The sequence below is a fragment of the Toxorhynchites rutilus genome, chromosome 3 (assembly GCF_029784135.1).
Source record: "Toxorhynchites rutilus septentrionalis strain SRP chromosome 3, ASM2978413v1, whole genome shotgun sequence".
NCBI classification, from domain to species: Eukaryota; Metazoa; Arthropoda; class Insecta; order Diptera; family Culicidae; genus Toxorhynchites; species Toxorhynchites rutilus.
In genome coordinates this window covers 15,612,801-15,625,383 of record NC_073746.1, presented here as the reverse complement: position 1 = coordinate 15,625,383, position 12,583 = coordinate 15,612,801, and the positions used below count along the sequence as shown (strand labels likewise).

The 12,583-nt window shown below is 39.7% G+C and overlaps 1 protein-coding gene and 1 long non-coding RNA gene across 2 annotated transcripts; one reads left to right on the top strand and one right to left on the bottom strand.

The window, feature by feature from the left end:
* Positions 1 to 3,846: 3,846 nt before the first annotated feature.
* On the bottom strand, positions 3,847 to 5,804 carry LOC129776748 (transmembrane protein 115). Its single transcript, XM_055782575.1, has 4 exons — positions 5,181 to 5,804; positions 5,049 to 5,124; positions 4,628 to 4,987; positions 3,847 to 4,571 (listed from the first exon to the last, which is right to left on the bottom strand). The coding sequence occupies exons 1-4, from the start codon at positions 5,623 to 5,625 to the stop codon at positions 4,202 to 4,204; spliced, it is 1,251 nt and encodes a 416-aa protein (XP_055638550.1). The 5' UTR covers positions 5,626 to 5,804; the 3' UTR covers positions 3,847 to 4,201.
* Positions 5,805 to 9,486: 3,682 nt separating this feature from the next.
* On the top strand, positions 9,487 to 9,952 carry LOC129776045 (uncharacterized). The gene is made up of 2 exons (XR_008743051.1): positions 9,487 to 9,620; positions 9,691 to 9,952. It is a non-coding gene; the product is annotated as an uncharacterized LOC129776045 (long non-coding RNA).
* Positions 9,953 to 12,583: the final 2,631 nt, after the last annotated feature.

Sequence of the window (12,583 nt, the reverse complement as noted above, 5' to 3'; positions counted from 1 at the left end):
CAGGGATTCTCAAAGTGGTCGATATCGACCTCTTAGGGTCGACATAAACGAAAACTGATTTTTAATTAACACAAGTTTTTACTTAAAACCTTAAAACCTCACTCAAAGATATCATTCTTATAACAAATTGGTTCACGTAAGTAGAAAGTATTATTATTGTTATTTATATTAATAATTATTAATTACTCTTGATATTCATTGAATTGTATGCCTATTGATGAGCAAATGATGTCAAGTTTTATTGTTGTTTTCAAGGTTTTCACGGTTGGTAAGTATTTTGTATGAATAAGATAAAGAAAAAAACATTGAAAGAAAATTTGCTATAGGTATAACTTCACTCTGGAAAAGAGGTACTAAAATTGCCCAAAATAGTTTGAGAGTCCCTGTTCCAACCCACAGAAGGCAGACTGTTGTATACGCACCTACCGTCAAAGGTTGTTGATCGAAGTTCAACACAGACCTTACCTGACCTCTTCGCGCTCCAGTATCTCTTACACATTCCCCTCGTGTCCCCATGCTTGATGAAATATCTACTGGAATTGGTACAAGCATGGGGACCTGGTGTTAGCGACTCATTCAAGCTCGATCCCTAATAGTGTAAAATATGGTAGCACACATCTCTGACGAGACAGATTGTTAGAATTGTACCGCTATTGTGCGATTCCAAATGAAATCGAACTAAAAATGCAGATTTTCAAAACTTGGATTTTTGGTTCGAACGAAAGTTTGTATTCCGTTTGGGTTGGAGGAAATATGAGTTTTCCACAGCATTTGGGATTTTTTTGACTCAAGTGTAACTTTTGAAATAGGGGCGTATCGATTCTAGTAAGAGAAATTTATATCTCAAAAACCATGAGTCCTACCAAAAGAATTATAAAAAGTTATAGAGTACTGATGTTAAAATGTAAAAAAAATATACACTGAGAAAACAAATTAGTACCCTTTTTTATCTACAAAAAAAAAACTTAATTTGCAATATCAAAAATATACATTTTTTAATTTTTCTTTTAATTTGTTCATATACAACGAACTTTGACGAACTTTGTAGAACATCGAATTTTTATGAATTTTCGAAACATGGAATTGTTGTATGTTAACTATCATTTTTAGACACAAATTATGAATCCTGATGTGATTCAAAACAAAAAAGCTCTTTATCAATCTCCTTCTAAATGCAGCTATTCTCGAGATATTTAAAAACAATATTTCAAATTTATTGTCTTTTTTATAGTAAATAGGCTCTTTTAATAAGTTTGAACTTCGTGTTATACCGTCATGTTCATGATATTTTATAAATTTGTTTAGGAGTTTTAACCAACATGTCTTCAAATGTTTTTCAACGTAACTCTTAAACATATATGCCTTCGACGACTAAACGGCTTCCACCCGCAGCGTAATCGAACACATCCGCAAACTCCACAGCCACGTAGCAGGTTTCATTTTCTCCGACTGATGGCTCCTGATAATGCATGAAACAAGGTCACAGAAAAACACTTATAAGTTAAATTCAGCTTAAGCTACGGCAAAGTTTTTTGCACTGCATAAGGAAAACTCATTTTCCAACCGTTTGGAAGATAAATTTTGCACACAATTATTAATTTTTATTAAAATTTAGTATCCTGAAAGTTTGTTTACTTTTTCACAAGTAAAGACAGTGTCCTTTGGATGCGGTAAGAAAACGTTTTCCCCTGCAGTAAATTTATGTGATTTAACTAAATAAGCATCCTAGAGGATAGTTCTTTCGATACATACTCACCATTACGAAAATTTCTGCAAAAAACGTTAAAAACGGTGCGTTTAAAAATCACATTCTTTTTGCAATTCTTTGTTGACATTCGCTTCACGCACACAAGCTGTCAAATTTAGCTTCGTAGTCGCGAATTAACATAGTCCAGGCCGACCAAACGCGCGCGAGGCTCAAACTCTCGTAGACAACGCTTATTACTTTTTTTTACAATATACATAAACAAAACAAAAAAAAATCATCATCATCAGTACGAACATGGCAGTTTAACCTGTAAATAAATTTTATTAATTTTTATCAACTGAAAACATGAATGAATGATTTAGGAAAAAAAAAATTATAAAACCATTTTCTTGAACTCTGCCATTGTTGCCGCACGTTTAATTTCTCTGGGCATCGAATTGAAGAAACTTATACCTTTATATAATAACGAGTTCTGCGACCTACTAAACATAAAGTTGGGTGTTCTTGCATCATTCGCGTTTCTTGTATTGTATCTATGAACATCACTTCCTCTTTCAATTCGATCACACAAATATCGAGGCAGCATATTGATCAAAATTTTGAAGATGAACACCATTGTCATGTAATAAATTCTCTGCTTCACAGATAGCCACTGTAGCGCGTCCAACATCAAACTAGAGGAAGTGTATCTACTACATCTTAAAATCAAACGCATTACTTTATTTTGTAAACGCTGCAATCTCGTTAATTGTGTATTATTTGCAAGGAATAGGATCGACGAGCCAAAATCTATGTGCGGCGAAATCAATGATCCCTTCAAAGTCTCGAAAAAGATAGTCCAGTCCAGCGGCGGCTGGTGGAGCAGGGGCTAGGCGGTAAAAGTCTTCGGAAGGCCCCGATGCTGACGCCGAAGCATCTGGAGGTGCGGCTAAATTTCGCGAAAGAACACTTCGATTGCATCGGTCCGGAGAAGGAAAAGCAGTGGCGAAATATATACCCCTTTATTCCACGCGGCGAATGAGGTAAGATGGCTCAAGTCACTGCATTTGTCACTAGGTGAGATTTGAAGCAGTTTGTCACTAGGTGAGATTTGAAGTCGCGTCCTCATATGTTATCGTCTCGGGTATCAAAAAGAAGTTAAAGAGTAAGGTAGCTTCCACAATGAAGCGAGAAACTTTGCTATCTCACGTCACTCGCCGCGTGGAATAAGAGAGATACTATGGTCGGGTGAGACGAAGGTAAACCTCATCGGTTAGGACGAAAAAACTTGGGTCCATCGCCTAATAGACTGCGCTTACTTGCCACAGTATACCACGAAGGCATTCAAGCATGGAGGAGGGAAAATTATGATGTGATGTTGCATCTCCTGGTACGGGTTGGGCCCCCTGTATAGGGTGGATAAGATCTAGTATCAGTACATCTATGCCCAAATCCTAAGGGATGTTACGCTGCCACACACCGAGTGGGAGATGCCCTTGAAATGGCAGTTCATGCAGCACACCGCCAAGACAGCAAGAAATGGTTCCAGGGTAACAAAGGTCGATGTACACGAAGAAGTTGAAAAATAAGCTGCAACTGTGGGATAGGATCCAAGCTTGTTGGTACGGTTTTTTATGAATTATTATGTAAGTAATTGTAGTCTACTATCGTTTGACGAAATGAATAAATAAACATTTCATTCTTCCCCTTCAAATAGATTGAAACACTGGCTTGAATTATTTTTCTCAAAGTTTTGTCACTTCCTTTTTTTTGCCTGAGCAGTGGTCTTTATGTTTTGTTCGACGGTGTATAAAATTTCATCAGGGCTCCAAGATCCAGATCACTAACCAGCGAAGCAAAAGCATTGCATAACACATATCTTCATTCGAATTTGATTTCATCCCATTACTTCGATTCCTGGAACTTTCCATGGTTTTCGATGGCAGTTTTCTTCGAATGGTAGCAAAGAACTGATGCTGACAGCAGGTACAACGATAGACATGTGAAATACTCCCAAAAACTATGCTGTAGTGTGATCCTTGTTTTATTGCTAGTTGAGAACGTGGCGCCAATTTCAAGGTTTGATTGACGAATTCAATGTATGTCGACAGTCAGAACCATTTGTTGGCAAATGCTGATTTCACATTAAAAACACATCATTCCAATAGATAGTACAGTTTATTAGAACATTGCGATAGTGCATTCTAAGTAATGTTTCCTATCTTGCAGAATTAATACTTTCAATCCTGTCAGTTTAGAAGCCTATCATCTTGACTAAAATCTAAAAAATAAACAAAGAGGGAGCAGCGCGAACCCTAATAGCTATTTAAAGCATCCTTTACACTCAAAAATATTACATTTTATCGTCCCTAACTGTCTCCTTGTCCTGCCAATTTACCGCCATCGGAGGTAATTTGCCGCCGCGGACAGTTTTTCGATCGTTTCTGCGATTCCCAATATCACGTTTCACTAGCCAAAATTTTGGGACGGCTTCCAACAGCTGCTGACGCTGGCTTAAGAATCCATCGTCGTTGATCCCACTTGCCGGTCGCTACTGCTACTTCCGACTTCCGCTGGCTGCTCGAAGCCGATCAAATCGACGCCATTTGTGCCGGTGCCGCTGGGCTGTGTCGAGTCGGGTTTGAGCGCGGGCTTCGACGGAGGAGGTGGAAGTGGAATCGCTGGTCGGTCGATTGTCATTGGAAACGGCAGAAGTCCGCTGCCGCCGCCGCCGTGGTGTCCCTGGTGATGATGATGGTGTTGATGGTGATGATGATGCTTACCGGAAGCAGACTGCTGGGGGAATGATTTGGGTAAAGTATGCTGACGACTAGAGTCAGTAGTTTTGGATAATCGCTCGCTGAGCGCTTTCAGTGCGATTTGTCTGAGAAAAATTTAAACGATTAGTTGACAAGTGAAAGAGAACAGTGACTACAATACCTTCTTCGTTCCATATCGTGAGGATCACCTCCGACTAACGAATGTACACTGACCGACTGCAGTGAGGAAGAGTTGCTCTGCTGAGGGGTGAGTCTTCTGACCATTCCGATTCGCAGACAGCCCTGATAAACAGGATTCGCGACCAGATTGATAAACGGTTGCAGCACATTTGGAAAAAAGCTAGCGAATCGGAAATTTTCCGCGCTGTCTCCCCGGGTTCCGTTGGAGTGTCGTTGATAAAATCGTAAATATACCCAGGAGACATACATTCCTGATGCAAACATTGCTGGGTAAGTTCCGTCTAATACTCCGACTGCCCATAGAATTATCGCTGCTATGACCACTGTAAGGGGAACATTCCTGAAAGGAACCAGTCACATCCTGCATTCAGAATCAAAAATATGTGTGGATTTGAAAATACCTGTTTGTGAATTTTCCCAAAGGGGTGCGAGCGATTAAATGGTCTGGCATAATCTGAGTTACTGCGACGCTTACAGCTAAAGGTTGGAACAAATAATGATAGCCACATAGAATATAAATTTCGGCAGCTTACCCGCATTCATTCCCGCTAAGCCATGAATGTGAACATCAAACAGAAGCTCTGCATCTTTGGTGATCATTGAGTAGAACAGATAGTAGAAACTAGTCAGAATCGCTACACCGGTGTTCGTAATCGCGAAATACTGTAACATCTCCATCTGTCCCCAGGATGGTTCGATGAGTTTCCCGCACAGACCCACAGTGATTAAATCGACCGCAACTTCCCAGAAGTACATCTCGATAAAACAGAACGTGAATATCGTCCATATCCAGAAAAACGGGGGCATCAGATAACCCGGGGTTACGCTCAGGATGACCGCCGCCCGATCCGAGAACGACAATGCGTACCCGACCAGGGTCGTAATGCAGATAAACTTGATCGAGGGTGATGTGTTCCCCAGCAGAGCAAAAAATTGCTGGCGCAGATACACTGCGTTATTGCTGTTGCTGCTCGCCATTGCACGTTTTGGTTTTCTTGCCGACGTTTATCACATGGAGGAGGGTTATTAACGCAGGATTTCCGTAACGAATTGGTCCAATTTGGAATTGATTTGGATGACTATTAGCAGGGGACCAATATTTTGCTGTTTTGAAAATGCGAATGAAAATAAAGATTCTAGTTCACGTTTGACAATCACGGTCAAGCAACTGTAGTTGTGCGAGGGGCGATACAATTGCCAGTGAGAAACGGAATGTAATTCTGCTTATCTTTTAAAATTTTATTCAATGAATTTTCATTTTTTTTTCTCATGCAAGATTTTGCGAACAAACAACTCAAAAAATCGTGGTGAATAGAATATTTTTGTTCACGTTCACGTTCATATTAAAAATTTGCCAGTAAACGTGAAATGAATAAACATCGAGCTTCAATAAAGTAATTCGGATAAAATATACAGTTGTTCGCGAATCAACCCGAAGCAACGAAGTTTTTCAGCCCGTGCAGAGATACGATTAAATGAAATTGCATTCATATGAAAACTTTCACTGAAAACTCGAGAGTTGCTTAACATATCCCATTACAGTTCAATGTGATATAATTTTTCAGAATGCCTTGTGACATTCGAACGTGAACATGAACTTGGAAATGTTTTCACGTCTATATTCACAACTGTTTTCACGTTCACGTTCACCCAAGTCGGTGAACTATGGTGAATTCACCAACATTTCGATTCAGGTGGAAATTCAGGATAGTAGTGATATATTGAATTTATCTATTTTTATCAATATGAATTGTGTTTAAATTTGTTTTTCAACAATAAAAATTTTCTTCCTATCGTTTCAAGACATCTTCCTCGCGTTTTATATATGAACTGATGAATTATTAACAAAAACCTGCCTTTACAGCCATTGCAGAGACAGGATGTGTTTGCGAATCCCGGGGCAAAGAAGCATACCCCACGGCGTCCGGTTATTCACAGTTGCCCGTCCAACTCCCTGACTGTTGATTACTTTGTGAAAAGCATCGCAATACGGTGTATCAGCCTTGTCCCTTTTTTGGTGGGCAACCAATACGGTGTCTCCGATTTCTATTCCCGTAGGTCGAGCTCTTCGAGTATTGTCCACTCTTGAATAACGATTAAATTTTACCTTCCGATCCCGATCCCATAACTCGTCATCAAACCATTGTTGCTGATCAGTTCGAAGGTTTGGTATCACACTCTACACAGTCCTGCCATACATCAACTCCACCGGTGGGACCTTAGTCACGTGGTGGGGTCAAGAGTTGTATGTCGCTACGTAATCCGAAAGAGCTTCCTTCCAATTTGGTAATCGCCGTGATTTTGCTAATGACTTGCATGCTTCGCTTCACAATCCCGTTTTTTTAAAGTTATTAAAATTAATTTATTTTTAATGTTTACTTATTTTATCTATTTTATTACATTTTATCTATTATCTGCTTGCTTTTATAATAAAAAAAAATCGACCACACTGATTCACTGATGGCCTTGGGCTTAACCTGACTCAACTGAAAATCTTTTTATTTTTGCAGCCTTCTCGTTGCTTCTATCTATTTCTCCGCCTAGTTCAAAAAACAATAAGTTTTAATGTTCTCTCTTTTCCACTTACCGGTCCAAAAATCTGAATAAATTCAATCTGCCATCCAGCGAATTGTGTATGGCAGGATCGCCAATATGATCTTCTTCTGTAGTAGCATTGTACCACTGCGATCATTAGTTTGATCTATTGTAGTGAAATCGTCAATCGGTAAATAATTATGCACAACACCATTAAATGTACAAATAACGACATTCATCTTTATTCATGTAGAATACCAACGCACCAGAACTATCAACTTACTACACGCCAAAATCTGGATACCACACTTCCTATAACTAAATCCATCCATATCCATCTAGTTTGGATAACTAAAGCAAATGATTAGTGATAAGTCCGTTGATTTATTTGCAATCAAAAAGATTACGAAAATGTGTGATAGGCTCCTCGAATTGACCATCTTCCATATAACTAATGATCATATATGTTGCTTCAGTTTGATATTAATCAAACGTCCTATTCAGTACATACTGACGACATAAATGATGCGAACTCTTCAATTTTTGTGGCCGATTTGTAACTTGAGGCTCCCCATACATTTGTAGTTCTACCGATCCAACGTTGATGCTCTGTGAGAGAACATTCGTTTTTCTTGGCTTTTCGATTGTAGCATCAACAGACCCTTCAAGTCAGAGAAAGAGTTTATGTTCTCAACACAAACAATCTGCCCGACTGCGTTTTGAGCAAGCTAGCTAAATCTAGTCTTTCAAACTTTGCCTTATTTTGAGACATTCCTTTCCACCTTTTCTGCAAATGCTATTCATCATTCGAGTTGTATTCCAAATACTGTTACCTACATCGAGAAGATTCTCAACAGCAGCATACATGAAGCGAACGGAAAAACAGAAAACAAAAGCCCAAACAGCTTTCTCTGTTGTTAAAATCACTTCATGGTCTTATTAACAGTGAAGTAAATGATGGCGTTGAGTTATTTTCGAAAATCTGAAACAGTCTGAACGAATCATGAGAAGACTGGACTAGACTAAGGATAGTTTGGATGTCTGGATATAATGCTGACTTTCAGATTAGGGAATTGTATGTTTGACATCGTTTTTCACTGATAATTATTAACTCTCGGCGGTTGTCAAGGAGTGAGGCATAAAATATAGAGGCATTATACACGAGATGCCCTAAAAACGGATCGTGACTAATTTCCAGGCATCGTGTCCACCAATCCTGTATATGTCTGTTTTATAAAACAGTGAGTTCCTTTCGGAGCAATTTTACTTTTATGGCACGGAGCTCTTGTAAATACTCATCCTGAAACACGGCAAATATTATATGATGGTTGTAGAACTGGAAAATTTTAGTTCTGTTTTGATTCATGCCAAGGAGGGCTGATTTTTACACTTAAAAAATTGTACCTATTTGTATTTTTTTGACAAATATCTGTAATCTGTATCGTACAGAATTTGAATAAAATGAATGAATGAAAAAAGAATAAAATAATGAAAAAAAATTTAGTTTCCTGTATGTACAGGGTTTTCCAACTTTAAATTCCGAAAGTAAATTGAAATAAAACACACTTAGAATTCGAATTTCGATGAAACTTTTATTTCAAATTAAAGTTTGGTTTATGCCATTATGTGTGAAATACAACATCATTCAAATGTCCCCCTAGGGCTTCCTCGCACACCTTGATCCGGAACAGGTGATTTTCGATGACTTTTCGGCACATATGGGGCGGTATCTCGGTCATAACTTCACGAATGTTGTCTTTCAAATGTTCTAGAGTTTGCGGAGAGTTGGCATAGACACGATCTTTCGCATAACCCCACAAAAAAGTCTAGCGGGCTCAAATCGCATGATCTGGACGGCCAATTGGCATCACCAAAACGCGAAATTATGCGTCCCTCAAATTTCGTTCGCAATATGGCCATGTTCGGTCGTGTTGTGTGGCACGTGGCGCCGTCCTGCTGAAACCACATGTCATCCGTATCCATATCTTCAATTTGTGGCAAAAAAATCGGTTAACATGCGGCCATAGCGCTCACCATTCACAGTTACCGTCTCGCCGTCCTCATTTTCAAAGAAATGCGGCCCGATGACCCCACCAGACCATAATGCGCAGCAAACAGTGACTTTTGGCGGATGCAATGGCCTCTCAACAATCACGTGTGGATTTTCTGAGCCCCATATACGGAAATTTTGGGTGTTTACATAGCCACCGAGCTCGAAATGTGCCTCTTCGCTGAAGAAAATTTGATGCGAAAATTCAGCATTTTGCCTTGCCTAAGGGCGATTACACATTATCCGGTTTCAGCCGGACCGGTTTCAAAAAGCGCCGCTGGGTTTGGACGGATAACCGGATAACAATGTGAAAGAGACCTCGCGCTACACAAAACCGTACATCTTTCACATACACATACATGCATTTGTTTATACAGTGGTTTGACAGGTAAATATTGCTGCAAATATTTCTGCTACATACAACTGATTGCTGTTGGGTGGCTGGCTCAATTCGACAGCCCACAATTTCCAGCTCCCAACATTGTATGGGGAAATCCTTTTCCGCACCACAAATTGCTGTCGGCGAACAAAAGTTCGAACTGCTATCCACGCAATGCCGACAGTAAATACAAAACGGAGAAACACCCGGCATCACATCAACAAACAAAATACAGTTCTGGTAGAACTACTTATATTCATATGAAAACACTAGTTATATAAAACATATATTCACAATGTACAGTTTCACAAAATTACAATCTGTATTTATTTAGCAAAACATCCGATATAATATTTAATTTATTGTTGATTCTATGGTGGACGATGTCGGACGTATCTGCTCCGCAGAATTTCCGCTTACGCTTTGTTGATCGCATCTCTGTGCGATGTTCCCGATCGCTATCGGCAGCGGTGAATTCCCCAATTCCCTTGCGCATCTTTTCCGATCGCATATGAGTGAGCGAAGATCAAGCATCTGTACCTTGTTCTTGGTATAGCTGCACCTAGCTGATCGAGCCCGTGTTTTTTGAATTTCCACTATTGTTTTTGAGCAGCTTAGGGCATTCACCCTCTCATGATATGCCTTTTGGGGTTGCAACGACGAACCTGCTCAAATTTGCGTTCCTTTGAGAGTACATACGGACGAATGTTAAAGTGTGGCACGCCATGAGCTCGGCCAAAGTGAGTGCAGGCCTCGCAGACATTACGCGCACATCAGGACGGTGTTCTTACCGATAAGTTCAACTTACCGATAAGTGCGATCAGAGCGGTCAGAGGTATAAACCTTTCCGCCCCATTTCAAAATACGTTCGCAAACCTTTTCGGTAATTCTCAGAGCGCACACGTTTATGTTAGGCGCATATGGTTCTACAAAAGTTCCTACAACGACGGCAACGTAAATTTGCAATGATAAATTAACATGAAAAACTTACTGGACAAAAAACATGGCTGTCATCAACAGTATTACAAAAACTAACTTTTGTCCAGTTGCTGTGTACTCATCCACTCACTAATTTATTTTATTTCTAAACACACAAACAGCATGATTTATTTCACACGCTCCGTTGCCACATATTTTTTAACAGTCCCAGAAACACGGTTAGATAAAAGTGTAAAATTTTATGAAGCAATAATAATAACAATTTCTAACAAGCTAGGGGCACTACTTATTTATGTGTATTGTCTGTTCACTTCCTGTGATCATCTTGAAATCTGCCTACAAGAGAATGTGTGCCTATTCATTCATTCTAGAGTGTTTTTGACGTAGGACTACGTCTAACCGGAAGATATAGGGGGTGAAATGGAAATCTAGGCACTGAACAAGTAGGGAAAAATGCAAGATTTGGAACGCTTATTACTCGAGCATTTCTCAATAGATCGCAAAGGTTTTTGCATCAATTGATAGGAAATATATCTACGCATCTATCATAACGAATAACATTTCATTTTTCTTGAGATAAATAATTAAATAATTGTGAAATATCAAGCATTGTCAAAATGCACTATGTGCCCATTTTTGATTGGTCCATTTTGTGCTCCTCAAATCGTACCGACCAAAACGGGCAACCAGAGCAGCAGCGAAATAGAATGAAGCACGATTGGAAAGGAAAAAGAAAAAAATGAACGAAACATTGGTCGCAGTCTCACACATGCGTAATTCTCGAGCCAGCCAGTCAGCTCAAAAATCCCCGCTCCGCTGCCGCAACGATCATTCTCATTCAAACCGTACACCACATCGGTTCGCATCACAACACATCAACAAACCAACCCAAGCAGCCATGTCTGGACATGGTAAAGGAGGAAAAGTGAAGGGAAAGGCAAAATCCCGCTCGAACCGTGTTGATCTGGAGTTCCCCGCAAGGATAGCTAGGCCGAGCGCGTTAGTACCAGTGCACCAGTCCACCTAGTCGGCGTTATATAGTTTCGGCCGCCGAAGTGATCGAGTTAGCTGGCAAAGCTGCTCGCGACGATAAGAAAACCCGCATTCGGAACAGAACACATTCGGTTCGGTGGACATCAAGACAACAGGCAGTTGCAGCGAGTGGCGAGTGGCAAACGCAATCGCAAAACGGCATCAGGTAGCAGAAGAAAAAAGTTTGTTCTTTATACAAACTGCTTTGGTGGCAAATCCAGAACAAGGCGGCATCGAGGGCGTTCGAAATGGTTTTTTTTCAAAACCACGAGTACAAAGTTTTCTAAATTGGAACCATTCCATAAAACAAGGCGCTTTTCAGGGCCATTAAACCTTCCAAAAAAGAGTTTAGGGAATACAGTTCAATGCTTTCTAAAACATTATCCAAAATAATAATAAAACACAAATTGATTTTTTCTTAATTTGTTTGCCAGGATCTGACGAGTATGTGAATTTGGCAGTTGTTCTGAGCTTATTGATAGTTGGGGACTTTCCTGATTATTCAATTTTCTCCAATTCTTAAATTGTTTCCAGATTGAAAGTACAGTAATTTACAATTAGTTCGACATTTAGCTAATTGGACGGACATGTAATGCGACTTATTTAGTTGGACATTTGTGTACATAGAGATCCAAATTATGACCCCACATTGAAAGTCGACACTGTCCACTGTCATCGCAAATGTTCCATTACAGGTTAAAATCGCCTCCAATGCGACACTGAGTGGCGCTTCGGCACGTCGCATTGAATGTAATTTACTGTACAACATGTCACAAAGCTGGATGGGAAGAAATTTTCCAACTGTGAAAGCTGTGGCGAGTGACAACAAATCGCTTAACAGGAAGGTTTAGCCGAACAAGATGGGGATATCGAGTGATAACAAAACAATAAACTCTTTAGATTGAAGATAATTTTGTGATCCTGAAAAGGACCCTTTTTAGCCTGCATGTGAATCCAACGAGCGAACAAATCGTAATAAATGTATTTTTTGCAATCGCTCC

Coding starts and splice junctions, on each gene's coding strand:
- LOC129776748 (XM_055782575.1), bottom strand. CDS start 5,625: ATGGCGAGCAGCAACAGCAATAACGCAGTGTATCTGCGCCAGCAATTT. Junction 5,125..5,180: donor CTTAGCGGGAATGAATGCGG/GTAAGCTGCCGA, acceptor TCCAACCTTTAG/CTGTAAGCGTCGCAGTAACT. Junction 4,988..5,048: donor TTGGGAAAATTCACAAACAG/GTATTTTCAAAT, acceptor GGTTCCTTTCAG/GAATGTTCCCCTTACAGTGG.